Here is an 18,024-nt window from a genome sequence, read left to right as displayed (position 1 = left end):
GGAACAAGTCTGTAGTAGCGACAGTGGCTAAAAGCCATTAAAACAGTAGGAAAAACAAAAGTAACTATAAACACACAAAGAATTTCAGTTTGTATGTAATGGAAGGAGATCCTACTGAAGTTGCTTCTGCCAGCCAAGCTAGGCTGACTACTCTGCTGTGGTGCAGGCACTATATGAAAACATCCCCAATATGGAACTGGGGAGCGGCTGTGCTCCCCAGTCCCTTATGTTCTCAGGCAAAGGAGGACTACAAGCTCATTCAGTCCCAGATTTCACAAAGTGTAAGCATACTATTACTATTTGTGTGAATCCCAGTATTCCCAAAGACCTAGTTTGAACACTAGAACTTGCACAGGAGACCAACAAGTATTTCCTCGGACAAGTTTTCTCCCAAACAGGAATATTTAGGTGATAAGAGCCAAAAAAAAAACACCACACAGACCCCTGTCTCAGGTGAAAGGCAAATAATCCAACTCTTCCCTTTCTCTTTCCTTCTGTTTCAACAGGCCACTGTCTTACCCCTCTATGTTTCATCAACCTCATTGTCTGACCAAGTCAGTTCCAAGATTCTTTACAAGTTGGGAAGGCCACTGACCTACAGAAAATAATGGTTCAGCATTGAATATCTTACCCGGATCTGCAAGTCACTGAGGTCAAGGCATCTGCACATTTCCAGGAAGAGCTTCACACCATCCTCATCCAGAATTACATAGACTGGGATCCAGCGCTTATACGCTGCATCAACAATATCACGGAAGATGTCCCGGTCTGTAAACACATCCATGGCCACTGCAATAATCTGGAAACAAGAAGACAGTAGACAGGCAACTAAATAAAATATTAGGAACTCATAGGGAAGCCCATCGCACTGTTACAAAACAAAGGAGAGCACTGATACCAGAATATGGAGGAGGATATAAGGGAGACAAAAGCACAGGAATGTACATGCCCAAGCACTTCCAATGATCTTGTAATTTTCCATCATGGTTCCCGCTGCATTTTGGAAGGAACATAATAAATTGTCTTTGAGAGTTCACCTTCTTCTAGGGGAAAATGGCTTATTTCAGCAGCCTGAAGAACGCCAAAGCCAAATACCCAGTTTTATCTCTGTATTGTGAAACTCTCTTTGCCTCTGTAAAGATCCACTTAAACATGAAAAAAGACTGAAAAAGAAGAGTGAAAAACACAGTACTAACACTTTTCAGAAGGTGAGTAATGGAAGAATGAATGTGCAGAGGAATCAGGTCATGACTCCTCAGCCATGGGGTGCACAGTGCAGACAAGAAGAATTTTATTTTCCTTTTTCACAAATTCCCTCTGAGAACTCTGCTCTCAGGGCTGGCTTCATGAAGAACGTCTCATGGAGCTCAAACATAAACATCTCATACTTGTCAAAAAGTGACTGAAATGCACATTCAAGATTTGGAGGAAAAATGACCGTTCCCCTCTCTTACATATATATTTTTCTGGTGTAAAACTAATCTCTCTTTCCAGACACAGATTTTATACAAAAGCAAAGGGTTGCACTGACATCACTGACAAGCCTGAACATTCATAGGATGAGTAACAACAAAAACAAGACTTTTGTGGGCAACATTTATGCTGATCTTACACGTTTTGTCTCTCTCCCTTTCTGTATCCTTTACACCACTTGAAGTATCAATTCATTTTTCTTCCTGAAGGAGTTATTCTCCCCAGCATTTCACAGGCTATGAATGAAGGAAGCTGTGGTTCTCCCAGTCCCACTAGGAACCATCAACTTGGCAGGTCAGAGCTCTCATACTGACAGTAAGTTGGGAATAGAGTTGCCTAAATCCTAGCTCCCCAGGTGCTGGGGTCACAGCGACAAGCCAGGCTGTGCTGGGGAGAGCATGTACAGGTGTGAATGGAGCTGGGGACTGGATCCAACCGTAGAGTTTTCTTCAGTTGATGTTTGGAGGACGTGCAGCTGTAGTTGCAGCAGCACCCTGTAGAAATGGGGATAATACTTGCCAGACGCCTCCTTCCTTTGAAAATGCCCTTGAGCAAAACGGCTATGGGAAAATGATGCCACAGTAAATGTCCCCTGTTTTTGTTGAGTCTGCTGGTATGGCCAACAACAACCAACACCTCTGCTCTCTCAGGCTTCTTCTGTCAGCAGTGCTTACAGGAGCTGTTCTTGATTAGAAAAGAAAAAAATGAGCTGACACTGTGTTTATGCCCATCATTAACATGTACGTTCCTGATAAAGGTGAGCGATGGTGGAGGTCCATTATAAGCTAATTGTAAGGCCCTCAACAGCTCTTGGTAGGCAGAAGAACTGGATTTCAGGTCCCACGTTGGTTGTCACTTTCTAGCTCAAAGGAGTGAGATGCAGGAAATGTCAGCCCTGAAAAACAGCGAACTTGTGCCACTTTATTCCTGAACAACTTCATATGCAGACACGTTATTAAAGGCATGAAGTTTTCATGCATTAATTGAGCCATGCTATGCTTTCTTTCCCCTCCACACACTCTGGTATGGATGTTGTTACTAAGCAGCAAGAATGCTAGATAATATTCATTTGAAGTAAGAACATCCACGTAGGGAACTGATGAAGAATAGATAGAAGTGTGACTGTGTTTTCTTTCCATCCTCTCCATTTGCAAGGAGTCCAATTTGAAATTGCAAGAAAGCCCAAGAAATTGCAGCACACACTGGACTGACCATTAATTGGTACTAGGTCACTTCAGGCTTCTTTGCAATACTATGGACTAAATCCATGAAAACTGCAGCCCTGTATGAAAAACTGATGAACTGCCTTGCAGATGGCACTTCCAAGATAGAAAACTATAAGAGGGGCAACCCCAGGGTTGTTTTTTGTCTTCCCAAACCCCTGTCACTCCTGGTGATCTGTCAAGATAACCTAGGAGCATTTCCAAATGCAGCAAGTCAGAGCAAGAGTATCTAACCCCTCTGCAAGTCGTTTTTTTTTTTTTTTTTTTTTTTTTTTTTTTTTCCATTCCTTTTCCTAGCCTATGGATAATAACACTACTTATCTATAGGACCCATAGGTGTGCCTTGCTCTTCCTAGGTATTTACAGATTGGCAAGTTAATGCTTGTCAATCTCATTGCGGCAAGGTAGCTTAATTACTGTATGTTTGTAAAACACTGATGATAAGCCACCCACAGACATGTCAAATATTACCAGTATCTATGTAGGACCACCACCAACCCTCCCCCCCCCAAAAAAAAAAAAATTAAAAAACAAACACACACACACAACAACCCCACTCTTATCTGCTGAATGAAAAGCTGCTACCTGGAAATTTTATTCTCCAGGGCCAGCTCAACTGAACACAATAGGCAGTTACCTAAGAAAAAGACCATTAAAACGTAAACGACTGTTAAACATGAAACTACCTTTGGGCTGGGAGGGGCACAGTTCCGTCCAGTCAGTGAAAAAAATCTACAAAGAAATTAATTACTTCTAGTTGCCAGGCCCAGCTATCAAAAAGAGCAAAGTTTCCCAGTCAGCTGCCTCTACACAATTTGTAGAGGCATTTGCAGCAGTGCAAAGAGGATATGAAGTTGTAGCAAATCAGACCGTGAGCATTTTACAGCTTCAGCTTCTTCTGTATGACTGAGCACACCAGTTGTTGAACAAGATCATGGGGTGTGCACCTATTTCTGCAAAGTTTTCTGTGTTTCCCAGCAGATTTGGTTTTAACAAGTCTCTGCAAAGACTGTGCGTGCGGTGTGCACTTGGAAGGGGGGGGGGGGGGGGAAGAGAGACCGCTGAATTAGCAAGCAGAAAAAACAGAAAGCAGCAAAACTAAGAGCAGGAATAAGTGGCTTATGATGAATATCCCAAGCTGGAAGGGACCCACATGGATCACCGAGCCCAACTCCTGGCTCCACACAGGACCACCCAAACCTCAGACCATGTGTCTGAGAGTGTTGTCCAAACACTGCTTGAACTCCGTCAGGCTCGGTGCCCTGACCACTGCCCTGGGGAGCCTGTTCCAGCGCTCTTGGAGCGTCACAGCTGGTTTGTTTTCTTGCCAGAGGTGCACTGTCACCACTAACAGTCCTTTCCAGCCCAAGATAAATAAGAGGAGCAGCCACATATTGTCTGGACTCTGGCTGCCTCACACTCAAGGTTGGATTGGCTGGAGACCGCAAGAAAGTAAATAACCCCAAACAAACTGGCTGCCCTGTCTTTAACTGGGGTTACCTGCACGTACAGGAGGGGTGGCTGGAGCAGCACCGTGACCTGCCTTCCCCCTGCCCCGAGCCAGCTCATCAGGCTGGGGCACCTAAACCAACCGTGGCTACAAAGCCCCAGTGCTGGTGGGGGGGAGTTGACCCCATCCTGGATATCAACTCTGGCAAACCACAACATGACCGGCAAGGAACCGCACGGAAAGCCCTGCCTGGTGGACACCACCAGGATGGGGGGCCACGGTGCTTGGCCATCAAGCACCCCTTGGTGGTGGTGGTGGTGGTCTCCTTCCACCCCAGGTGCCTCCAGCCCAGGCGTGAAGGCAGGGTGGCTGCTGGCATACTGGGGTGGCCGGTCCCTACCTTCTGCGCCTGCTGGATCATGTCCCGCACCACCTCCTTCACGTGGGGCGCGTTCTCCTCCTTGCGGGGATGCGTGAAGAGAGCCACCCGGCTGATGCCCCGGTAGAAGGTTTTGTCGGTCCAACCCAGGTCCAGCGGGGGCACCTCCGTGTCTGAGCAGTCGGGCCAGTAGGCCAGCGAGAGGGCTTCGCCGCCGGGGCCCCGCAACACCTTGCCGCTGTCCCGGGGGTCATCGTAGCCCCGCCAGCCGCCCCGCAGCGCCTGCAGCTCCCGGCTGGAGAGGAAGTCGCGCAGCTGCTCCTTCCTCAGGTTTTCCTTGTAGGCCCCCTCGCCTCGGGTCACCAGCACCTCCAGTGCCCGGCGTTGCTCCTCGCTGTAGTAGAAGCGGGCTTGGGCCTCCGTCACCTTCTCGTTGACGTGCGCATCGTCCAGCAGGACCACCTGGGACTCCGCCATGCTGCCGGCACCCGCAGCGCCGGCCGGCCGGGAGGCTGTGGAAGGAGCGAAAGGCAGGCCCAGCACCGCCTCACCTGGCCTGCCCGAGCCCGCCCCGACAGGTGGAGCAGCCGCACCGCCCCGCGCCAGCCCCTCACGCTCCCCAGGCTGGCTGGGGACATGGCTGTCCCCTCCGTCACGCGTGTGGCCCAAGCCCCAGGGGGACAGAGGTGGTCGTACCCCGGCACGGTGGGGTCAGGGGGACCTGACTGCCTCAAGTGAGGAGTGTCAGGCTGCTGGCATATCTCTACAGTGTGGAGGCACGCGAATGCAAAAATCTGTTTAAAAGATTCGTATTTTTCTCCTTCTTCTTTCCTTTTGAAGGTGGTGACTGCATTCGCAGGGAATAAGGGGACGCAGGCAGAGCGTGACGGTGGCCGCAAGTCAGGGTCTGTCTGCCTCAGCTGGCTGCTAGCCGGGGCTTTTCAAACCCACCAAAAGAGCAGCAAAAACAGCTCGGCGACACCCAAAAAAAGAGCCAAAAAGCAGGAGGTGGGTGCCCTGTTTACAGACAGGAAGATGACAGAGCGATTTGCCCGAGGCTGCCCAGCAGGCTGGTGTCAGAGCTGGAAAAAAAACTGCACTGCTGTGGCTGGGAGCGTGAATAAATACCCCTGGATTCACGCACGCACGTGTCCCAGCTGAGAGACTGGGGGCTGTGATGTTAAATGATGCTTTTTGCGTGGTATGTGATAGTAGCTAGGGGCCCTCATCAAGATTCAGGCCCCATTGTAGTTTGCAGTGCAGGCACAAGGGATTAAAAGCAGTTCTTCCCCCTTGCAGCCCTGGCACAGAGCTGGCAGAGATGAGCGAGGAAATGGGGATAAAGGCAAAGCAGTGGTGAAATACAAACATTCGGAGGCATTTGCAGCGCTTTTCATATGTGATTAGCCCTAATTGCTCACATAAGCAAAATGCACAAACTGTAGGAACAGAACTGTTGGAGTTGCTCTTTGTATCCTCTCTGTAAGCAATCACCTGCGCCCAGGGTGAGTTAGTTTAAAGAAAAAATCCATGCGTGAGGTGGGGCACTGTAGCTCTTCCCTGCTGTTCCTCTCCTTTAGAGGGAAGAGAGAATTTTAGTATTCCAGACTGCCATCAATAGCTCTTCCTGGCATGAAATTCACTTAAAATTTGAAATTGCACTTTGCAGAAATCTTCTCCTCTGCCTATCATATCACCTCTAAAAAATAATTTCAGCGTATGCCCTTTTAGCTTGATTTCCTATGGAAACGAGGCTTGCGTGGCCATGGTGTCTCCATCTGTCTCTTGTCTGGCCATCTCTAATAACTTTTGAACCCACTGGCTGATTTCAAACAAGTTTGGCTGAAGCATAATTACATCCCTACAGGTTTTGTGAAAATAAATAGCCTGATCACAAAAAGAGACCCTATCACAGTCCCCTGGCAGGGAAAGTTGCAACAAGGGTTCATGCCTTATTAGACTTCAAAGATTCCATAAAAGTGGAAAGACTAATAAGTTCCTGAACTGTATGAAAAGCTTCAAATGCAGTTTATGGCATCCTAGACACCCCAGTCAATCAGCCACGATACATGAGTACACAGGGGATGCAGCTCTGTTAGCGCCAGTGCTCACTGAACTACTTGGCTTTGTTTTCTTTCCTGCTGTACCAGAGGCTGCCATCAGCTCTGCTATTTCATGTGTGGCTAAATAAAATCTCTTTAATCCTATACGCTCTATTCAATTGTAGCTGCACATTGTAATCTTTTGTGCTCAGCTCAGGCTCCCACATGAAAGTGACAGTAGGTTCACAAATGTATGTTTAGTTTTATATTTAAAAGCAAGTGAATGTTTCCCACATCCAAGTGAAAGCAGCAGATTTTTGGTTTGCTGTGATGAGACGTCTAGCCCCCTTCTCTCACATTAAAAGACAAAGTGTTGCCTGTGTGTTGATATGAGAAATAGGGGCATGAAGCTGTACAAAAGCTGAGAGAGACCCTTTCCCAATGCGTGTGTGCTCCCCCACCCTCCCACCTCCCCGCCCCAACCCACCTGTTCTCCCAGCTATACGTTCCAACCAGGCGTATTTTGTATATGGAGCTTTTACAAAGTCTGACGATCCAGTTTCTTTTGATATTCCCTGACCCTCTGGCTGACAGCCTCACCTAAAAGACTGGCAAAAAGAGCTGTGCAAACAGACTGCCCTCTCCATCCCACAGGTAACCCAACCCTTCAGGACTGCAGAAGCAGAAACAGAGAAAAGAGGGTGGGTGGAAATTCCCATGCCTGGCTGGGGCTGAGGAGTGAATTCCAGTTTCCACTCTAGATGAAGTTCATTACTGTTTCAGCTCAGGTTTTCCTCTCTGACCTTAACACTGGCTCGAGAGAAAGAAGAAAGGGGAGGCCTGCTTTCGAATTGAGCTGAGGCAGCTGCAAATCCAAGGAGAGCTACAGTAGTAGACCTTTGATTTATTTATTTTTCCTGGGGATTACTTGCCGGAGCGGGCTGCGTGCGCACGGGCAGGGTTGGGTCTCATCTCTTTTGACCTTTGTTTGGGTGTCGTCCCAGCCCAGTCACGGTTAAGGTCTAGCTGAATTTTCTGGTCTGGTTCCAAAACATTTTCCGAAGGATATAAACTAACCTATCAGGAAATATTACCTCTCGCTGTAACCCTCCCCAACCCCATTACAGTGTTTTAAATCTTCTGCCTTCAAACACCTCCCACGTATATTCTGCTTACTTGGGCCTAATTGCTTCACTTTCCTTTGCAAGGCAGTGCAGGTTGTGCATTAGATAAAGATATGACACCTTATATTTAGCATTAATTGTAACTGTGCTTGTCCCATACATCTCTCTTGCCTATCCTTCCTGTGTAATTTCAGTCCCTAAATAGCCCATCTCATGCGATAGTTTTTGATAAACCTCCCAGCAGTGTTTTGCTTGTGACAAACTGTAAGAGGCTCTTGTTATGCAACTTTGGGTGCTCAGGTCTCGGGGAATAAAATTCCGATGCCTTAGCCTTATCTTCTCTTTACATCTTGTTTCGTCCATGGGGCAATATTATAAAGAAAGCATCATTACCAGCCTGATTTACCAAAAGCTCCCTGGTCAACCAAACTACCTTTAAGCTTTTTGGATAAGAAGTAGGAACTGGTTGAAAATGAGTTTTGCAAAGAAAAGAGGATAGCTTAAGGGATAGACGACAGAAAAGAGTGTTTTCCATTTCTCAGGCCCAGCTGCAGTTCAGCCTGAGGCGATGGGGCTTTGCCGTCTGGAGATGGAAGAGTAAATAAATGCCGGTGCCGTGGTTGTTATTAAACACTGCTCCTTCCCTGTGCTGGCTGGCACCAAAGCAAGACTTGCAAAGGCTTGGTGCAGACTGCATCTCCCCATCTCTGTCCTCTTGGAGGGTGGCATCCAAGTGGCTGTGGGAAGAACATGACACATGGGGCTAGCCACACTCGGCTTGGCCTGGTTCTGAAATTCCAGGGCTGCCAACGCAGCGTGGCACTGGGTGCGTTAGTCACGTCCTGGTGTTGGCAGAGTTAAAAAGTCTGAAACGAGGTGATTTCAGGGTGGAGAGGAAGAAGCGCTGGCACTCGCCATGCTCCCTCCAGCGACCCAGAGAGCCGCAAGTGGCAGAGGGGAGGTGTGTCACCTCTGCAGCAGCGACAGGCTGCAATCTGGACGATGATGAAGAAATGCTTTCAGATGCTTCCTTTCTATCACATTACAGTGCCTCAGGGAGAAAACCTAGCTGCTGAATTGGAGAATTGCCGCAACTGAGTCAAGTGCTTCTGGCCTCCCACTCAGTCTTTCAGCTGTTGTTTCCATGCGAGGGTAAATAGGCAAAGAGTCCTCTGAAGAGAGCAGAAAGGAGCAACAGCGTTTGTGGGCTTATTTCTTGCAGCAAGGTGTTTGCTCACTGAGCACACACAGAAAGGCCCGTAGCTGTTTTCCCTGGCTGCTCCCATGTACAGGGCAACCCTTTGAGGCAGTTTCCTGTAAGAAATCATGCTGACCCAGCCCTCTCGCTTAAGCTTTCAACCTCCATCGGCACAAGGGCTCAAAACTGGTTTCATTTCTGAACAGAGCCGAGCTACGCTGAAGTGCCATGGACAGATCATCTGTTGTGCTTCAGTTCCCTATCTGTAAAATGAGGCAAATACTGCTCTGTTTCACAGGACTGCTACAAGGAAGATCTTAAAAAAAAAAAAAAAATCAAATTAAAAAATCCCACAAGCAAACAAAAAAGCCCAACATCACCTACATTTCCTTTGGCCTCTCCTGCAAAGAGGGGAAATAGCCAGACAGCTGTAAAGTCTAAGTAAGCCAAACCCTGCCTGGAAGATTTGACGACAGAAAATAGTGGGGAAGAAGCAAAGCAGTCCCTGAATAGGATGCTTAATTGCAGCTATAATGATGCAGCTCTCGAAGCACAGCGTGCTTTATAGACAAAGGAACACTGGCCATGGTGGCACAGGGACAGTAAGGCAGCAAGAAGGCTGCAGCGTCTTGTCCTTGCCCATATCCTGGCTGTATGTCAGTGTGCATTATGACTGACTTTTGGGGAAGAAGATGCTCAGGTGGCATGGGAGAAGCACTGAGAACACCGAGGGGTGGCCAGGGTGCGTGTCCTGGTGCAGAGCCAGGAGGAATGGCCATCAGCCAGCACAGCCAGGTGAGGTGGAAGATGAAGGTTAGATGGAGTTACACGCTGATGGCAAGGAGGAGATGTTCAAAGGCTACGTGGTGGGTAAGAGAGAACTGGTGGAGGGAATGTAAGAGACAAATGACATGTCCAAGAGTGAACAAATTAAATGAAAGGCTGCATAGACAGCGGAGGAAGGGAGAGCAGCAGGACGCTGAGATGAGGCTCTGGAGTCCACAAAGTTTTAGTCATCCTGGGAGCTTAAAGAGCAAAAAATTGGAAAATTGGAAAACAAACAAACAAACACCCTTCTGTTTTTGTTTGTTTGTTTGTTTGTTTTGTTTTGTTTTTGTTTTTAATAAGGAGGAGGAAAGAATAAAACTGTGAGGCTTATTGGATGCAGGGAGAATATTAGGCTCATTCATATTCATTAGAATATTAATGTATTATGGTATTAATAAGTATTAGAACAATTTGAATTTGAAGCGGTCCCTAAACTACAAAAATAAACAGGCAGGAAGCAGACTGGTCCCTGCAATAAAAGCAAAACTGCGTGAAGGGAACAGCACAGGAAAGAAAAGTGACTGCTCTGAAAGCAGACTCAGAAGTGTGGGCTTAGACCTGTCAGTGGAACGAGCAGATTTGTGATTCATGAGCACAATGAGATGCAGCTAAGTTTTAAGATGTGGCAGAATTGTGCTTATTGGGTTTGGAAGATGCCCTTTATTGGTCAGCATAAGTTGACCTCCAAGGCCTGTTTAGCTTTAAATTCTCCAGAGAGGGAACAAAGGAGGTGAGCTGCTCAGTTGGAAGGACAAGTAACTCCAGAGGATGCCTCCCTCCTGTTCACTTGCCAGGGTTTCAGGCCAGCAAACAAAAGGAGCCAACCAGACGTCCCTCATGAAGGGCTGTTTCCGAAGAGGTACGTCAAGAATTGCAAAAGCAGAACTTTACAAGAAGTTGCGTTTGGAATCTACCATTTAATTATTTTGGTCTTATAAATCCAAATCTAATGCTGTTAAAAAAAAATAAATAATAATATACCAGGTGACATCCCCTGCCTCTCTTTTGCCTTTTGCTTAGCCCCAGGACAAAGCACCCTTCATCAGCTTGAGCCTGACCCTACACAGCAGCACATAGACCTAGTTGCAAAGCATCCTCGCAGTCCAACAGGGAGTGACTGGCACAGCCCCTACTCATGATGCAGGAGATGCTCCTGCCTTGGACATCAGCAGAGACGAATTTCTAAGCCAGGTGAGGCTTGGCCCTGACACAGGGACAGTGACCCAGGCTGTCCCTCCTGGGTCTGCAGGAATTCACAGAGACTTTTGTATTTTCAGATTGGCAGTGGCAGAAAGATCTGGTTTTGAATTCTCCCCAGGTAAAACCTAAATGCATAATGCACTTACGTTCCTCCAGTGACGGTTTTTAGATCCATTTCTTTTGCAACTCAATTAATCAAGGTTTTGCTGCTCATTCTAAAATACATGGCATCTCTCTTAGGAGGGTTTACAGACTTCATTCTTAGAGGTTTAAAAATAATCAAATGGATTCTGAGCTAATCCAGATTCATAAACCATTTTTATTGTTAACATCTTAACACTTTGGTCGTCATATTTAAATGATTTATTTCTTTGATTTATTGCTTCAAAAAGATACTTTTCAGACAGATGTCCCCCACAACCCGGTCTATTTTGAGGCTGCAGAAGGTTATCATGCTGCTACCCTCATGCAAAATGCATAGGAGGAAGGGAGGGAGAGGGGAGCTTTAGCAGAAATAAGCCACAGCTCTGAGCTTATCCACGGTGGTTTTTTCCCCTCCTTTTCTCCTGATGATGCAGAACCCGCAGACCTGATTTTTGGTGTTTGTTTAACCTGTCCCCACTACCTACTCTTTTCTATTTGCCATGTCATCCTTTAGTGGGATCTTTCAAAAACCTTCCCCTGGGAAGGACTATGGGGCATTTTTCCTTTAACTCTTCCAGCCAGGCTGGCTCAGCAGCACGCTTCTGCTTGTCAGACCCTCCTCACCTTCCCCCTCCCCACCTTCCTGTCTTTATTTCCTTCCTCTGGAGAGGCAGCTGCAGCCCCTGGGGAAGCGCGCAGCCTGTGTCAGATCCCCATCCCTCCAGGAACACCTCTGCTCTGACAAGCAGGATGACAGAGTCCAGTCTTCATGGCCCTTCATCCACTCTCCCGAGGCTACCAATTAGTAGAGGAAGCACTGATTGGATTTCCACCCCCCCACCCCACCTGTGCCCCATGCTGACAGTTGACCTAAGCCACAGTGAGGCAGGAAACGCAATTAGACAGCGGATGATCTTGGGAAGGGCTGCAACTAATGGCTTAGCATTTTGCATTTTTTTCCACAAATATTTAATTTATCCTTCTACTATTCCTGCAAAAAGCATACGGGATGTAGTGGGGCCAGCCTGACATTTTGGACAGGGAATGGATATGCTCCTGATCCGTGTGTTCAGCACATGAATGCCTCCTGGGCTGATGTGGCCATATACTGCCGTGGGACTCTACAGCAGTGCAGGTAAACTACTTTTATGAACACTGAGCTGCCAAATTAGTTAGGTCAGGAGATTCCCCGCCTTCATCTGCTCAATGGCCTGCCAGTCCCTTTTGTTCTGAGCTCATCTGTATTTGGAAGGTAAATACAAGTTACGCCCATGGTGACCTTTAGAACTAGAAGCCTTTACAGTTTGCATAACACTGCAGATGTATATGCCATGATAATAAATAAGCTAGGGCAATTATGGAATAAATCCTTGCCCCAGAGAGATGCCCAGATACGGATGAATGGTGGAGCACACTGCCAAACGTAAAGCACGGCTCAGCCAGAGAGGAGCGTCCTGGAAGCAGGCAGGGTTTTTGCAAGAGGAGGGAAGAAAGCCTAGCCAACATGAACAGGCTCCAAGGGCAAGCTGAAAGGGATCAGAAAGTCAGAGGAGGTGAGAAAGACTGTAAAGGAGGTGATTAAAACATGCATGAGGGTAATGGCCCAAAGGCTGAGGTTGTAGGAGATGATAAGAAATGCTGTGTTGGCAGAAATGTAATCATGGAAGAGGAAGGGAAGCTTGAAGTTTAACATCCACAGCTCTGCAGTCATCCTGCTGTGCTACCTTTGGCACATCACCGCAGCCTTCACCTACTTTCTCTCCTCCACTTTTTAATTCTCACCTCATTGACTAACATATTTTTTATTATTATTTTGGAGTAAGATTGTCATTACTACAGGCATGCGACGTGCCCACTGCAACCAGGCTCTGAACTCAGCTGGTGCCTCCCAAAAATTAAAGTCAGCAAAATCCAGTGGCAGATGAAAAGCTGTTGGACTCCCAGGGAGGCTTGGGTGCAGGCAAGGCACCTCTGTTAACACAGACCTACAGCCTCTGATGTGGGGATGAAGCAAAACCAGATGCTGAAGAGGAGAGGGTAACACCAGTCACCAGGAGCACAACTTGTTCTTTGCAGGGGCATAAGAGAAAGAGCGACGAAGAGAGAGAAAGAAATACTAAAGCCATGGTGTGTGGGTGGAGGTGGGGAAGAGAGGAGCAATGGTTCAGTGGAGAAGGCAGGTGCTATTTTAGTCAGACTGGGCTAATTTCAGCTCTGATGTAACTCCAGTTACGTCAATTTTAGTCAGTTGAATTACACAAAAGATTAATTTGGGTCAGAATACAGAGGTGAGGGTGAGTCAGCTAAAAATAAATTTTGGGGTGCAAGGAAGAGATGTGAAATGGGGACCAGATAAAGAAAAGGAGCCATCCAGGACCTGGAGAGATATTTCTGAGGAGATGAGGTAGGGGAGAGAAAGGATGAGCAAAGGGAAACCAGCTGCAGGACCCGGCAGGGATGTTGGCCAGTGATTTTCATTCCAACCCACCCAGGTTGCAAAGAAAGGCGGTCTGCTCCCCGAGCTCTGCAGTCTGGTGGCTATTTACCCTGCTGTCCTTCTCATGGCCCACCTGCCCTTGCCACTCCTCCGGGCAGCCTACACACCCACGTGCCACACTCACTGAGAGACTGAGCTTCGGTTTTATTTTCTGTGTTTAATCACAAAACGTTCTGGGTTAGGCCTGAAATAGACTTTGGATCAGGGTTCCACAGGGCTGCGGTGGCAGCTGCATTTAGCAGGGCAAATGGGTCTGATTCACTCCCGCTACAGCTTCACTGGAGTCGGTGGAAATTAATTTGTTCCATTAATTCTCCAGGGATAGCATGAAAGCCAAATGAAACCAGACAGGGCCATTCGCAGCCTGACAAAAGCATCCGTACCTTAGCTCTCACCAGCCTGCCCCTGTAACGCATGGAAAAAGTGTCTAAAGTACTTGACACCATCTTAAGGTTTGCAAAGAAGTGCCTCTTGACAAAGCATAGGAAATAAGAGAATGATGCCATTACACTTAATGAAATGAAAACAAAAAATAATTAAGTGCATCTCTTCCGTCCCTCCTTTCCACTCCACTCTTTCTTTCCCTGCATATGCTTTCCATCAATTGTTTGTGATGCCTCTTAAACTGGTGTTTACTTTCCATAACTCTGTGTACTGAGATAATTTAACATCACGAACTCTTGAAGCTTCTTTTCTCTCCCCTGTCCTCATTTCCCCTAGCTTTTATTTTCCCATTCAGTTTGTGCATTGTTGTTCTTTGAGACCATGATCTTTAATTGTATTTTATTTTCGTTCCCTTCCTCTGTAGCTTGGCCCTATTTTTATTCCTCTGTTGTCTTCTCCCCTATTCAGCATCAGCTTTAGTTAGGAGGAGAAGGGGGCTGGTAGCATATAAAGATTAACCATCTCTTTGACACCTACCCAGGCTCAGCTCCCCCAGTTTCCCACCTTCCACAAATACTCAGTACCACACAAGAAATAAATGCGCAAAGCGCTCTTGTCTCATGTTCAATCACCATAATAAATACAAACTCTCTTCTACAACATTCAATCATTATATTTAGTCTTAATATCACGCTTTTCATCTGCAAACACCCACACATGCATTGGTTAATTTGTCCTTACAACAGCCTTGCAAGGTAGGTAATTACGTGTTATTATCTCCATTTTACACATAAGGAAACTCCAGGAGAAATTATGAAACTCCTAACAAGCACACATACCCACAGATCTAAACAGGTACTAACTACAACTTCTACAAACACACACATACGCACATTAGCCTACACTGAAAACAAGGGACCAGCGAGCTTGACGTAAGGTGGGAGAGAGGCACCGAACACATTGCATCCACCAGAAAGGCAATGAGATTGGCCTGGGCAGCAGAGGAGAGGTGCAGGAACCAACTCTGAGCTCTCTGCAGCGTGCTCTGTAGTTTCTGGGCAGCATTCACAGACTTCCCTTCCCTGCAGATGAGCAAACATGCGAGGTGAACTCCTCCTTGCCCCCGTGTACTTCCTCTGAAGCACCAACGAGGCTCGATTTCATATTTGCAGTTTCACCACTGGTGACCGCCCTCACTCTATCAACACTTGTTTCTGACAAGAAGTTGGGAAAACCCAGTCAAGCACAACCCCCAAGCGAGCTCCTGACCTATTTGAATGCTAATTACCTCCTAGCACTCTACCCGACTAGTTCTGCTGCCTATCAAGATGTCACCACAGGAAGAAAACAGACCTTCTGGACCAGAGGCGGCCGCAGACGCTAAACCGTAGCAATACGGAAAGCACATCAGTGGGAAAGCCAGGGAGCTAAAATGAAGACACGAGCAATTAACTTTGCTCCAGGATGTCAGCAGGCCGTGCCGCAGCAGCCCCGCGCCGCAGGGCCTGGATGCTCCACTCTGGCCCCAAGCGCTGCTCCCCTGCAGTACTCAGAGGGTCCCTTTCAGAGGTTCAGATCCTCAAGCAAGGATTCCCACTTACACAAGGGAGGTCCACTGTAACTAATGGGCATTAGAGGCCGTTAATATAAGTAATTCTGTGGGTAAATAAAGAGCTCTGTAAGGATTCACCTCAAGTACTGTGTGCAGTTTGGGACACGACAATGTAAGAGGGACATAAAACTACTCGAGAGTGTCCTAAAGGGGGGCTACAAAGATGGTGAAGGGTCTAGAGGGCAAGAAGAGCAGCTGAGGTCCCTTGGTTTGCTCAGCCCAGGACAGAGCAGGCTGAGGGGAGGCCTCATGGCGGCCTGCAGCTCCCTCACGAGGGGAGCGGAGGGGCAGGCGCTGAGCTCTGCTCCCTGGGGACAGCGACAGGACCCGAGGGAACAGCATGGAGCTGGGACAGGGGAGGGTCAGGCTGGGGGTTAGGAAAAGCTTCTTCACCCAGAGGGTGGTCAGACACTGGGACAGCTCCCCCAGGGCAGTGGTCACAGCACTGAGCCTGCTGGAGTTCAAGAATAGGGGTGTTTAAGGAAAGGTTGGACGCGGTGCTTAGCGACATGGTTTAGTGGGTGATATTGGTGGTAGGGGGACAGTTGGACAAGATGATCTTGGAGGTCTTTTCCAACCTTAATGGTTCTATTATTTGGGACTTTGTGACTCCCTATTTGGTTGTCCTCTGCTCAGAGTGATGCTCAGACTTGTGGTTTTGGGAGTCATGGTTCAACAGACACTGTCCTCTCCCCTCTTTGTTGGTCCAGCCACATCATCTCTCAGCATAGCTACATCCAGGCAATGATTTGAAAGCCATCTTCCTTTCACCCCTTGTGTTTTGGGGGAGACCAGGGACAATGCTGTAGGATAAAGATTGCCACATTCAACATAAAGTGCTTGTTCCATAAAAACTAACACAAGGCCTCATGTCTTCCCTGTATCAATAAACACCTTAACTATTTTTTCTATACCAGATTTTCTTAAAATCTCTTACCATTTTTAGTTTTTCCAGCCAGGGTTGTGTCCCTGATGTATTCATTTTTTCCTGTCAGTTTTTTTTATTTTGTAATTTCTGCTTTAGAACAATTGTAGTCTTCCCCCCCCCCCCCCCCCCCCCAGCTGGCATATGTTACTTTTTTATTTCTAATTGCTGCCTGAGCTCTGCCACTGATCCAGCACAGGCTGCGGCTTCCTAAAATACAGACATTGATGCCAAATCTGAAACTTCACAGCATTCTGCCAGACTTGCTGACTTTGGATCCCCTCATCACAGGGGGCCTCTCAGCTCCATCCTTTATTAATTGCAATCAATCTTCCGTACCGCAGCAACAACCCAAACCTTTGGACCAGTTCCTGACCCGACTGCCCATGTACTGTGCCAACAGGGAGGGAAGGTCTGCCCTGCCTTACAAACTACAAGTTGACAAGGTGAGGCAAAATATTCATTCCAGATTAAAAAATAAAAAATGTGGTCCCATATAGATTGGTAACCTCTGCTTTGAGGACTATCCTTTCCTCAGCATTCTTTATCCCTGGATAAAAGATTTGACCACTAGCACAGCATGGTAAGGCCATGCCCGACTCACCACACCTGGACTGGCTGGCCATGCCCCTGCATGGCTGGAGGGGTCCAGCCCCTGTCCATGTCCACTGGGTTTGGGGAAGCCACACTGCTTTACACAAACAATTCTCAGAACAGATTTTCAGGAAGGGAAATAACTTACAGGCATAATGTGTCCTGAAATGTTCAGATGAGATAAAAATGCATACTGCTTTGGCCCATCGCTGTGACTTATTCTGCCTCAGTGCTTTCTTGTGCTGCTCCTGTCTACTTGCCTGTAGACACCTTTTACCATGAGCTGGAAGCTGCAGGAGCTCTGGGACCTGGACACAGTGCCAGCCCCAGAGGCTCTTGGATGGATTTAGCATCCCCAAGTGCTTATGGCAACTTGTGAATAATACTAACAAATACTATAACAATACCAACAAAACTTAAAAAATAATAAATAAACACAAAATTATAAAGGCTGAAAAAGACCTCCAAGGTCATCTGGTCAAACCATCCAACTGTAATGGAAAGCAGATGTACACTGGTGTGGGAGAAGGTGATGGCAAAGTGTAGGAACAATGCAGAATGAATTTCAGGATCGTAATGAAGCATTTGAGCTGGGAATGCAGGACAAAGGAATTAGAAGCTGTGATGATGAAGACAAGTGCTTCCAGCTAATGTGGGAGTGCAAAGGGAGACAGTGGCAGGATGCAAATAGGAGGCTGTTGTGATCGCAGTGCTGAGCCAGCCAAGCCTTGTCTATACCAGCAGCACACATCCTACAAGAAAGAGCTTTGCACCCACGCTCGAAGTAACAGGATGCTCAACATAAATTTGAATTTTGCATGAACAAAAGACAGCTGCATTAAAAAGGGGTTAGTCAGTCTTGGTTAATGCTTTTTGAACACAACATGTGTATCGTATATACTAGGCTCCAGCCTCATTGGGCACTGTATTCCTCAACATGATACCTCTTCT

The 18,024-nt window shown here is 47.2% G+C and overlaps 1 protein-coding gene and 1 long non-coding RNA gene across 2 annotated transcripts in view; both read right to left on the bottom strand.

Moving 5' to 3' along the window:
- Positions 1 to 18,024, bottom strand: part of FAM83F (family with sequence similarity 83 member F) — a 32,750-nt gene that overhangs the window by 13,509 nt on the left and 1,217 nt on the right. Inside the window, exons 2-3 of the mRNA XM_084524994.1 lie at positions 4,547 to 5,037; positions 632 to 799 (exon numbers count right to left, since the gene is read on the bottom strand). Coding sequence (XP_084381120.1) covers positions 632 to 799; positions 4,547 to 5,002 — 624 coding nt within the window. The 5' untranslated portion in view covers positions 5,003 to 5,037. The remainder of the gene's footprint in view (positions 1 to 631; positions 800 to 4,546; positions 5,038 to 18,024) is intronic.
- On the bottom strand, positions 1,872 to 3,440 carry LOC311439389. Its single transcript, XR_014694696.1, has 2 exons — positions 3,383 to 3,440; positions 1,872 to 2,368 (listed from the first exon to the last, which is right to left on the bottom strand). It is a non-coding gene; the product is annotated as an uncharacterized lncRNA (long non-coding RNA).

This window comes from Aythya ferina, assembly GCF_964211825.1.
Source record: "Aythya ferina genome assembly, chromosome: 1".
Lineage (NCBI taxonomy): Eukaryota > Metazoa > Chordata > Aves > Anseriformes > Anatidae > Aythya > Aythya ferina.
Note: the sequence above shows the minus strand (reverse complement) of the source record. Positions and strands in the feature narration are given on the sequence as shown.